General features: G+C 39.4%; 1 protein-coding gene across 1 annotated transcript; it reads left to right on the forward strand.

Moving 5' to 3' along the window:
- The first annotated feature begins 112 nt into the window (after nucleotides 1–112).
- On the forward strand, nucleotides 113–5451 carry LOC103715869 (succinate dehydrogenase subunit 5, mitochondrial-like). The gene is made up of 4 exons (XM_008803645.6): nucleotides 113–350; nucleotides 3349–3647; nucleotides 3781–3966; nucleotides 5112–5451. The coding sequence occupies exons 1-4, from the start codon at nucleotides 179–181 to the stop codon at nucleotides 5166–5168; spliced, it is 714 nt and encodes a 237-aa protein (XP_008801867.1). The 5' UTR covers nucleotides 113–178; the 3' UTR covers nucleotides 5169–5451.
- The last annotated feature ends 6731 nt before the right edge of the window (nucleotides 5452–12182 follow it).

Raw genomic sequence — 12182 nt, forward strand, 5'->3', positions numbered from 1 at the left:
AGTCGTTTCCCTTTGCTTATCCTACTGTACATCGTTTCCTGATTCTCGTTTCCCGAACTCGGGTCCCCTGGTTGGCAGCATTCCATCTCTCCCCAGTCACGGGACCTTACTGCTGTCGATCTCTGTATATTTTTCGGTCTCAATCGCCGCTCGATCTCTCTTTGGACGAAGGAAGAAAATGGCAGCGACGACGATTCTCCGGTCTCTGTCCTCGACGGCTGGCCGGAGGCTCCGCTCCCTCTCGACGGCGACCTTTTCCTCCCTCTCCGCCGCCGCCGCTTCCCGCATTACCACCACCACCACCACCACCAGCATCTTTCGTCCGTCCCCCACCGTCAACCGCATGTCAGGTTTTGATCCCACCTCCTCCTTCCCCCTTCAACTTCAAGAATTGGTTCTCACTTCTTCGCATTCCATATTACATAGAATTTCTTCTTGGATTTGCTAAAAATGTTGATCTTGAACAAATTCTTTCTTTCTTTCTTTCCTTTTTTTCTTTTTCTGATGACAAAAATGGCAAGAGGCCTCATGTTTGTGCAGTTTCTGGACGAAGGAAAAATTTTGATATATGTAGAAGAGAAATTTATCCATTTGTAGGAGAAGCTTATAATGATCTATTTTTCAGATTGTTCTCACTATAACTTTGATGCAGAGGTAATGAGAGGATCTATGATGGAAGGAGTCGTGGATTTGGGAGATTAAATTTGTGAGTTATCCAATGACATAAGTATTTTTTAACACTTTAGGACCAATACATTGTAGGACTTGCATTGTCAGGTTTTTAGAAATGGATGAAGCTTTTTTGGCATGGATGAGAAGTGGTCAGAGATTTGAACCGATGGGATACCGGTTTAACTAATCAGCTGGATCTTGAGGGCTAGAAGAATACCAAATGAATGGAGGGAGAGCATGGTGTTGCCAATATACATGTAAAGAAGTTTTGGACGTTTTGGTAGAGTTGGGCTTAAGGACTTTCAAAGATTAACCGAAGTTGGGAAAAGAATTACTTCATGTAGGGAATTTCAACTGTAGAAGCAGTGATAATGTAGCTCAGAGAAATAAAATCTGCATCTGACTTTGATCACCTAGAAAAAGATGAGCTGTGTGAAAGCTTATTTAGTGGTATGGCCGGACTCCGTCATACTAAGTGGGTTTATTAACAACGTTTAGAATTTGTACAGATGAAACAAAGACATGAACTATATGTAAAGAGACTGGTGAATTTGCACAGGCAAATTTTTCCCTGAGAACATCCTAAGAAAATAACGAACCAGCCTGGTTAAGAATTTGCAGTGGCACTTTAATCTAAAAGCCGTTAAATATTTACACTTTGTTAGACATGAACCAACTGCTTGTGTCCAATGGGTGTTTTTGATGCATGTATGATAAAGACTCGGAACAAATTTATATTTGTTTATTTGTTGAAGGTAGTCATAAAAAATAAGGGTCTAAATTTTATTCTGATGAACAGATGGTTTATGGATTACAACCGTTGAGGAAATTGGCTTAGACTGTGTTGGAGTTAAAGGGAGGAGCGGTTTTCCAAAGAAATCCTTGTTAATATTCTAGTTTATGACTTCAGCATGTTTTCATCAGAAAATTCTGGCCAATTGGATGCTTGGTACTTAACGAGGAACTCTGAACAGAAGTTGGTAGAACAGAAGATCAAGGTCTGCTACCGTCTTCTGTTTTCTACATTTTTTGTTTGAAACAATGATTATTTTAAATCAGTGCATGAGGTTTTCATTGCAATAGACAAGTTTCAATGAAATTTTTGTCTAGTTAATCTGTTGAGGTGCATTACCAAGTTTTGTGGTAGGCATGGAATCCTCATGCAAAAGAAAAGTTGTCTTAAACATCTAATGTGGGATTCAAGGTGTGGGTCATATATAAATTTCCTCATGCACTTGCACTTCTTTAACCTCCTGCTCTTTTCTCCAATTGGACTTCTTTGCCTCCAAATTCTTGAGGTCAATAGGGTGGTCAACATTGGCGGTGGCATCACTTTGAACCACACAGAGTGGGTTGCGCTCCTCCAGGCCCTTCGCTGCAACCTCGAAGCCCTGCTCCACCTCTACATCATTATATCCTAGGAGCCAACAGGCTCGGCATTCTCTTCCAATTATGTACCAATAACTCACCCAAGAATCATGTAGATGAGCTAGGGCACACTTGAGAACATATTTTTCAATTTTTCCCCAAAAACAAATAGGATTGACCACCAAACAATATATACGGTTTTAGAAAATTTAAAATAGAATTGAGCAAGGTGCTTTCTTTTTTTTTTCCTTCTTTGAAAACAGGAAAGATAAAATTGATGTCAAATGCAGCTTAGATTGTCTAATAAATATCTAAAAACGTTTTGCATCTTATGTTTTTACTCCAAAACAAATGATTGGAAAACGGCTTGTCCAAGAGAGAGCTAAATTCCCAAGCCTAGGCCTTTGTCCTTTGCTTCACCTTAAGTCCATAACATGGTAGGCTTGGATTTGGCTGGGCGAATTTGCATTTGTGCTCCCTCATAATTGCGCCAAGAAGAGATGACACTAGGTTACGCATCAAGGTACAATGGAATCCAAGATTAAATTATCCTATTGGAGGGGATTGACTTGAGGAAGAGCTAAGCTCCCATCAAAGGTATGACATTTTGATTATACCTCTTGCAGGAACAAAAATCCAGACATTCTTCCTGTTCTTCTGTGTGAGAAAGCTGGCCAACTTGATGCTGCACTTAGACATCATCACTAGTTCTTTCCTTCCAAATGCCTACCACTTGTGAAATTAAATAATGGAACTTACTTTTGAAAATTGAAGTGCTTGTCTCTATAGTAAAAACAATTACCATTTATGCTGGAATATGAAATGCAGGTCAAACAACTAGGAGAATCAAGGCCAAACATTTGTAGCTGTCTATTGGAGAATGGAAGAGTTAAAGTGCCATTTCTTTCTCCTAAACCTGGGGACACCTGCTGATAGGTCTAGGTAGAGTGCCATAAAAGAAATAAATTAAGAATTTACAATGTTTCCACCAAATGGAAGAAAACAAGCAACCACTATTTATTCCTTCTACTATAATTAATTCTTGAAAATAATTAGTTAATGCAGAATGGTTTATCTTTCTACTATCTTGGTAATTAATAGTTGCAATTGTGATGGTGCAAATCCATTTAATCTACTAAATCTGAAGCAATCCTCCATTTTACTTGGTCTCTATCACTTTGCACATGGCATATAAAATTCTATAAAACATTACTCATGCCGCATCATACTGTTCTCAATCTTTTGATTTTCTACTGAGGTTTTGGTTTTAACTTGATACTTGTGTTCCTTATGTGCAAGCAATCTCAGATTGCTCTTTCAGATTGAACTTTAGACTTGCATTCTCTTCAAATGTAAGCCAGTTGCCTGCCATAACTGACCCTGCCATGGAAGCTGCATTCAAGGATTTAATGGCCATGAACTGGGATGAAATTCCGGATTCTGTTGTGAATGAGACAAAGAAGGCACTCTCTAAAGCTACTGATGATAAAGCTGGCCAAGAGGCATTGACAAATGTATTTCGTGCAGCTGAAGCTTTGGTGGAGTTTGGTGGGATTCTAGTTACTCTCAGAATGGCGCTTGATGATCTAAACGGTTTAACTGGTGAGGTCTGTGCATTTTGTCTCTGTCAATTGTGTCACTTTGTATTAAGAAAAAGTTATTAGTGTTAATAGTGTCAGTTTGCACCTTGCTGCTTTTTGGGCTTTGCCCTTCTGTCTTGTGATTAGTATTATCTTGCAGAACGTAGGACGCTTACCAGATTATATAGAAGATGCCGTAAGAGCTGCATATAAGCGCTACATGGCATATCTGGATTCTTTTGGCCCTAGTGAGGCTTATTTGCGGAAAAAAGTTGAAACAGAGTTGGGAACGAAAATGATACATTTGAAGATGAGATGCAGTGGCATTGGTTCTGAGTGGGGAAAGGTAAAGCTACTTTTTTGTGTAATGCATGATAGATAGCATTTAAGCATATAGTAATGCACTTTGTGCTTAAGTTATTGAAATGTACCTTAAATATAAATGCTCTTTAAGCACCAAAGTGCCACTTTGAACTCCAACAGGAAATTCTTCAGACATCATGCTTCTGGGATGAAGATAATAATTGTAAGAAACCTTCCTGGGAACGGGAGGGTGACTGAAATATTGTTGGTTATTTATATTGTTTAGCAGATCTTCAGTGATATGCTTTCCTCAGTCTAGTGGATGCCTGTTATATGCCACTACTCTAGTATGCTTGCCTTGGATTTCCTATACATATGTGAAGAAAACCAATGTTCCTAGTGCTGTTGTCCTTGAAATTTCTATCTAGTTGGTTTTCTAGGTTGCAAATATATCACTTACAGTTCCTATCATTTCTAGTACACCTTCGGCAGCTTTTCAATACCATATGTTCTCTTTTCCATAGGGCAGGGGGAACTCAGTGCACTGACCTTTTCAAGACTTGTTTCATTTAGTTTTTAATATATTTTCAAAAATTTTGTAATATGCTGTTAATGCAAAACAAGCCCTTGTAATATGTGGGATTTACTTTAAGCCTTGTGTTGGATTCTTTGCTTGATGTCAGAACTGGTACTGCAATAACCATATAAGAAGAAAATTATTCACAGTATGCATTTTTTTTTTTGGTGGAGAGTGTATGCATTTACGAGGATCCCCAGATAAATTCTAGAGTTTTCCATATCTATCATATCAAGTCAGCTCTCTGGAATTTCTGCATCTTTCAGATCTTTTAGGTAATGAACTTTTAATTTCATATTTCCTCCCTACGTGCCATACTGTAATCTAATTCTAAACCAACAAATCATGAATTTGCTCTGTAAAGACATAATAATGACAAATCATGTAAGATCTTAACCTAGTTATTAGGAAACACTCAGTCATGAACAGACCTTGTCAAAGTTGTATGTTTGATTGGTCTAGTTGTTTCGGGCTCTGAAACTCTCAGTTGATATACTTGTTCAGATAAGATTCAGGAGCATCAGAATGCATGTTTGTCTCCACACTGTTTCTTGAGACATAGATATGGTATGTACTCAGTCAACTCAAAATTCACTTCTTTTGATTTGCAGGTTACACTTCTTGGCACTTCTGGGCTTTCTGGGTCCTATGTGGAGCTTAGATCTTGAGAAAGATGCCAGGAGGTTGGCTGGGCTTCTGTCTTGGCTACTAATGGATATTTTATGAACTATGTTTTAAATAAGACAATTGATCAGTTGATTCTCAAGTTGTACTTGCAAGTTCAGGAAATTCCTAGAAGAATAAATATGCTTGTTGCAGTTGAGTTGGAAATGTCATTCCTTCTCGCCCACCAAAATTTTAATTGATCGCATGAGTCTTCCATTATCTTTGTTGCAGTGACGTGTTGGGTTGTATGTTCTTTGCTACTAATTGAACATGAGGCTTATTTGATCTTCTTCTGTTGCTTAAGATAGATCATAATTTCTAACTATTTGGGGTTGGAATAATTTTCTGAGCTCTTTATTTGGGTTATCCGAAATGTTCTTTAGTTTGAGGGCGACTGTTATTTGAAGGTATGCAGGCATGCACTTGACAAAGTGGGACCAAATTCTTGGATTATATCATTTCCCACTTGATCTCCAATTAGCAGAAAAATTACCACTTTCTAATTGCTAAATCGAGCTGCATGATGTGGTATGTGATTATATTTTAACTAGGTAAGTTTCTGGAACTTAATCTTCCAATTCATTTCTTCCGGACACCTGGTATGGGCTGGTCTCTTTGGAAAGGTAATTGAAATCTTCTCTTTTTTGTGTTAGCTGGGCTGTTTCTCAAAGACTCTGTTGAACACTTGTGTTTAGGGTGGAAAACTTATCATAGGCTAGTTGTAGTCTGTAGAATATTGGTTTAAATATTTTTTTCTCTTTTTCCCAACTTGGGCAGCATGGTGGTGAATCACTTGGTTTTTTTTTTTTTTCGTGACCAGGGAAAGATACTCTAATGCAGTTCTTAGAGTCTAAATCTTTTCCTTGTTTCATTTCTCTGAAATGGAGTTGATGGACTAAACACCATTGATCATTCTCTCAAAGTTGGGAAAAGGAACAGGAAGACCAATGTTACGGGTTTATGAACCATAAATTGACTGTAAAATCCTATCAAACAAATGTCTAAACGTGAAACTAAAAGTTTCTACTGTCAATCTGTCATATTAACCTGGCCTGGCCCAAAATATCATATTTATACAAATTGATATATAAAATAAATTATATATTTTAAAATTTAAAAATGAGAAAAAAAAAGAATATAAAAGGAATGGGGGAATACAGAAGACCTGCCTTTCCATTGAGAGTTGGTTGATTTTTCAATTCCCATTAATGAAAAAAAAAGATTATCTGTTTTCTTGAAATTTTTGGGAATTTCCCAGTTTTTAAGTCTCTATTACCTTGATAAATGGTTGTCCTAGTACTTTTCGATATTCTGTCGTTTCAGATTTATGATCTTTGCATTATTATGGTTTGTATTTTTAAGACTTTAGTTTGGCTACATATGCAATGGTTTATAAAACTATTATATTTATCATTTTCAGAATATTTATCACTTCTATGAATTGCTGTAATAACATTTGAAGATACAATGGCATAAGTTTCAAGAAGCCTTTAAAAGTCTGTTGATTCCTTTAATACATAAAAATTTCCTGGTAACATCCGCCTTTCTTGCTTCTAAAGAAAAAAAAGAAAAAGAAAAAAGAAAAGACAAAAGAAAAAGTAGGACAAAATTAGTCCATGAACATTTCAATGCTACATCCATGAATGCATTTGGTTTCATGAGAAATGTATTTTTGGTCAAAAAACTGTCACGCCCCGGATCCGGATCCGTGACACGGCCGTGCTATTGCCGACTACCGCCCACAATAGCACGCAGCCTCATACCTGGGAAATAGGGTAGTCAAACCAACCAAATCTTTTCATGTGTATTCATCTAGTACAACATGCTGGTCAGTACCCAAATACAGAGCTTCTACGTAGTTTATATACACAAAAGTATATACTTGCTTTACCCCAAAAGAAAGAAGCGCTAATACCAAATTAACGTGTCTCTGGCAGCTATCAGTGGTGAGGATCTGAAAGAAAAAAGTAAATAAACGGATATGAGCTACACGGCTCAGTAAGTAATCCTGCATAATCCTACCGGATCAACCAGTAGACTAAACATGTAAATCAGGGTTTTGAGAAGCTGACATGCATGTTTATCTAATAATCATCCTGGCATAATAAGTATGCAATTTAAACAAAGCAGTAGTGCAAATCACAAAATTTTCATATTATATGCATATGAAATCGTGCCCCCCGGCATGCCGTGGTCCTTTTACTCTTGGATGCTACTGCGAAGTCAGACTCGGCCACTGGCGGGGCCAGCTCAGTTACTATTCAGCCACTGGCGGGGCAAGCTCAGTTACTATTCAGCCACTGGCGGGGCAGGCCCAATTCCAATTCAGCCACTGGCGGGGCAGGCTCAGTTACTATTCAGCCACTGGCGGGGCAGCTCAGTTACTATTCAGCCACTGGCGGGGCAGCTCAGTTACTATTCAGCCACTGGCGGCTCAGTCATTCTCAGTAGCATCTTTGAGCCCATTATAGTGCCTCTGGGCTAGCTAAGGCTTTACAAACTTACATGCATGATTAAAATATCAGTATCATCATGTCACATACATAGCCATAGCTTCTGGGATCATGCAAGTTACTTATGCATTGTAACATATCATGCATGAAACATATATACTTAAAATAAATGCTTAGGAAAACATTAATAACATGACATGATCCATAACAGGATTAGGACAGGTTACTTACTTTCTTCACAAATCATGTATACAATTCAAATTGTATGAAAAACACTGGTTCATCTTATAAAACATAATACAGGATCTACGATAAGATTAAGATAGATTACTTACGTCAATTCGCTTTCCAAATTGCTCAAGTCCAGGTGACAAATCCTTAATCACCTAAAACAACATAATAGGGATTACATTATTCCCTATTTATTTATTATAAAATCTCTTAGTTCATCATATTATGAATTTACTTGCTTGGATCCCATCCAAGGATTTAGCCCAAGTCCAATTTGAAGCCTTTGGGGTTCGATTTAAAACCAGATTGGGTCTGCTGGAACTAACTCAATTTAATTGGGTTCGGACCCAAATCAATTTGGGCTTAATTCGGTTCGGATTTGACCCAATTTGCAGTTTGGGCTCGTCCAGACTTAGCCCAATTTAATTAGGCTCGGGTTCAGGTTCAATTGGCTAAATCAATTTCTTATTATTGGGCTTAACGGGTTTCGGACCCGAACCCGATTCCGGCCCGTTAACCCACTCTTTTCTTTTCTCTTCTCTTTTTCTTTCTTTTCTTTTCTTTTTCTTTTTCTTTTCTTTTCTTTTTTTTTTTTTCTTTTTCTTTTCTTCTCTTCTCTTCTCCTTTTTCTTTTCTTCTCCTTCCCGAAGCTTCCTCCCCTCCTCCTCTCTTTCCTTCCTTCTCTCCCGATCTCCCCCTTCCTCTCTTCTCCGACGATGGCAGGACGGCGAGCGGAGGGGAGGATGGCGAGCGGAGGGAGACGGCCCACGACCGGCGGCGTCCGCGGCCAAGCCCCGCGGCATCCCCGGCCGAGCCCGCGGCCGAGCTCTCGGCTTCCCCGGCCGAGCCCGCGGCCGAGCTCTCGGCTTCCCCGGCCGAGCCCGCACCGGCGACGCTCACGGCCGTACACGGCAAGTCCCCTCCTCCTCTCCTTTCTCTCTCTCTCCTTGGTTCCGATCGGAAGCCCTAGCCATTTCGGCCGGTCCTCCGGTCTTCTTCTTCTCCTCCGGCCGGATCTACGGCCTCTTCCTCCTCTCTCTTTCTTTCTTTCTTTCTTTTCTTTGGTCCTTCCCCTCCGGCACCACCCCATATTCTCTCTCTCTCTTACTCCCAAACCCTCTCTCTTCCTCTCTCCATTTTCCCCTGTGAAGGAAGAAGGGGGGTTTGGGAGGGCCGAGCCACAGTCGGCAGTGCCACCGCCGAGCTCGCGGCGTCCACAGCCGCGCCTGCGGCTGAGCCCACGGCCGCGCCTGCGGCCGATGCCCGCGGCCACACACGGGTGAGTCCCCTCTTCCCTCTCTCCTTTTCTTCTTTCTTTCATTTTCTTTTCTTTCCTCCCTTCTTCTTCTTCACTGAGACCCCCTATCCCACTGAAGAAGAAGAAGGGGAATGGACTCCGGCCGACTGCAGCCCCCTACCGAGAGCCGGCAGTGACTGCAACTGAGGTCCATGGAGTCCCTCCTCTATTTTTATTTTGGTAACAGGAGCTTACCATTTCCGGGGATGACCTGCGGTGCCTCCTCTCCAACACCTCTGCCGACTTAGGGGTTCCTCCTTCCTCTTGGAGCTTCCGGGCTCTCTCTCTTTCTCTCGTTCGGTGTTTAGGGGGTCTGTCATTTTGGGGTTGCCGGCATAGGCTTAAAGGACTGTTTAAGGATGAGACCCCCTCTGAGAGGTCCCTTCCCTCTCCATTCCTCCATACCTCGGGACTGGCCGCCGCCCCCCTTGTCTCCGGCGCGCCGGCAGCGGCTGTCAGCAGGGGTGAGGGTCACCCCTCCCTGTCGGTCTTATCCCTTCGTTTTTATTATTTTTTATTTCAATCCTTATACAGCACTGCCCACAGTGGAATTTGGGCCCAACCCTTAACTGGGCCCATTTCTTATTGGGCCTAGTAGGTTCTGGGCCCGGACATTACATCCTACCCCCCTTAAAATAAATTTCGTCCTCGAAATTAAACATACCCTAGGTTCTGGTTTTCAAAAGTAGTCAACCATTGAGTCATCCTCTAGTTCTCGGTTAGTCTCCCTCTTAAAATGCTTGCTGATAAGATTTTGGCAAAATCATGGCACCTCAAAACTTGAACCTTTCCATCTATGACACGTAGGAGTTCTTTGATCTCTTTCAAAAGAGGACTAATCTTCCTGCCTTAGATTTTAAATGCTATGATTCTTGGCCCAAGAAATTAATTGCTCTCGATTAAGTCCACACAACGGTCGTAATCGGGTTAATAGAAATAGGTGAGAGCATTAGCATCACATACTTTTCATAATCTATAATCTTCTTTCTTCTCTTAACCTTGCCTACAATTTTATGATCAACTTTTATCCTAGCAAAACTTCAAACCCCTTTTAGATAGGTAGATCAAAGATGTCATAGCTAGGAGTAGGGAATATTTCAGGTCTAAGCCCAACCAAGGCACCATCAATCCGTTAATACTAAATTTAAGATGCCAAGATTCTCCCGGGAGTTACCAATAATAGTAAAACTCATGGGTGAAGATTATACAGCTCTCTCTCTAGATTATTCATAGAATCAACATCTTAATTCTGAATAAGAAGATCAAGTTTCTTTGTCAAAGTATCAACTGCTCTCGATTACCCGATCTATCACAAGATTAGATCATAAACAACTTCAATCCACCCTTGATAGTTATTCATCAAAGTCAATTGACAACCTTAATTTCTTTCAATCAGATGGAGGGTTGATATTAATTAAAGAAACTCAAGCTTCAAGTTTAGGAGGACGGAGGTTTATATCAGCATATTCCAGATCTGAGATCAAAATTGATGATCCGTTAATTCTAGTCTCGAGATGCTAAGAATTTCTTAGCATGACATAAAACTGGAGAATTTAAGGTAGCACAGCGATATCCCAAAAAATCCGATCATTTTCTTTTCATTTATCAAGGAAAATCCTACTACAGAAGAAAACAGATCAAATCTTTTATTATTACAACTTTCCGAATCAATGGAATAATACTACAGACCAACTTAGAGAACTAATTCAGCCCACTATGTTTTCGCTGCGCACTCTGATTCAAAACATCAATTTTTTTTTTTTTTTTTTGAATTCATTAATAACTTTTGATCGCCATACTATTTGTCTACCAACAGAACTATTTAATCCTTCATATGTATTTGCACTTCAAATCTTTCCTCCATCTAGATCATATGTTACTTAGCTAGAACTTCCTTTTACCTTTTCATGAACGAGTACAGAAAGGGTATCCCAACATAAGATCCCCTTAAATAAGTAACGATGCTTTAAATAAATTTTACATTTTCAGCAACTTCATTCATATAAAATGAGCCAAAAATATTCTTCAAGATTGGAAATTATCCCAGAATTTACTAAATGACTTTCAATCAAAATACCAATCTTACATTGTAATTTGAAAAGATCTAATATGTCACATTCCAAGTAAACAAAGGAGAAACTCTTAAATGTCATTCTCAGATATATTTTCTTTCTATACAATAGTTTCATGCATAATTGTCATACCGATTTTAACCTCGAAGAATATAAAAGCTTTCCTTGTCCAAGCCTTAAACAACTTATGAATGAACCCTATCTTGCCATCAAAATAATTAACTTCAAACTAGAAGTATTATCCACAGTATCCGGTATCAAGTTAAACTTCCAAAATCACCTATATACTGATACACCAATAATCACCATGTACCTTAATATTCCATAGCTAGTACTCCACTTAATATCAGTCAAAATATACTTTAATCATAATCCAAAATACAAATTACTCCATCGAGAAATCTCCAAACTAGCTTATTCTTATTTTGGCATGGCTCGCTACCATTCTGTTTGAAAACATCAAAAATTTTTTGTAGTCTTGAATCTTGAATTCTGATACCATCCCTGTCATAATCATGCCCCTCGAATGATTTTGTATTAGTCCTAACTTCTTTCTTTTTGTTGCTCATTGTCACCTATCAAAATATTTGTGTCAAGCAATTTTCGTGACTGACCGATGATACGACCAATAAAATCTTTTCTTTCCTTTCCGGTTATGCGGAATCTCACTAAATGAGACTTAACTACCCATTTCCTTATTAAAGCTTAAAATTTTTACTCATGGTTAACCTATTGCTCTGATACCACTAGAATGTCACGCCCCGGATCCGGATCCGTGACACGGCCGTGCTATTGCCGACTACCGCCCACAATAGCACGCAGCCTCATACCTGGGAAATAGGGTAGTCAAACCAACCAAATCTTTTCATATGAAAGCATTCTTAGTACAACATGCTGGTCAGTACCCAAATACAGAGCTTCTACGTAGTTTATATACACAAAAGTATATACTTGCTTTACCCC

Source organism: Phoenix dactylifera, chromosome 4 (assembly GCF_051530095.1).
Source record: "Phoenix dactylifera cultivar Ajwa chromosome 4, Ajwa_hap1_PhDact_Kaust_v1.1, whole genome shotgun sequence".
NCBI lineage: Eukaryota > Viridiplantae > Streptophyta > Magnoliopsida > Arecales > Arecaceae > Phoenix > Phoenix dactylifera.

Bases quoted from the DNA above. Each gene is read 5' to 3' on its own strand.
- LOC103715869 (XM_008803645.6), top strand. From the start codon at position 179: ATGGCAGCGACGACGATTCTCCGGTCTCTGTCCTCGACGGCTGGCCGG. The intron at 3,648-3,780 runs GTCTGTGCATTT...ATTATCTTGCAG, and splicing joins TAAACGGTTTAACTGGTGAG to AACGTAGGACGCTTACCAGA. The intron at 3,967-5,111 runs GTAAAGCTACTT...TTTGATTTGCAG, and splicing joins TTGGTTCTGAGTGGGGAAAG to GTTACACTTCTTGGCACTTC.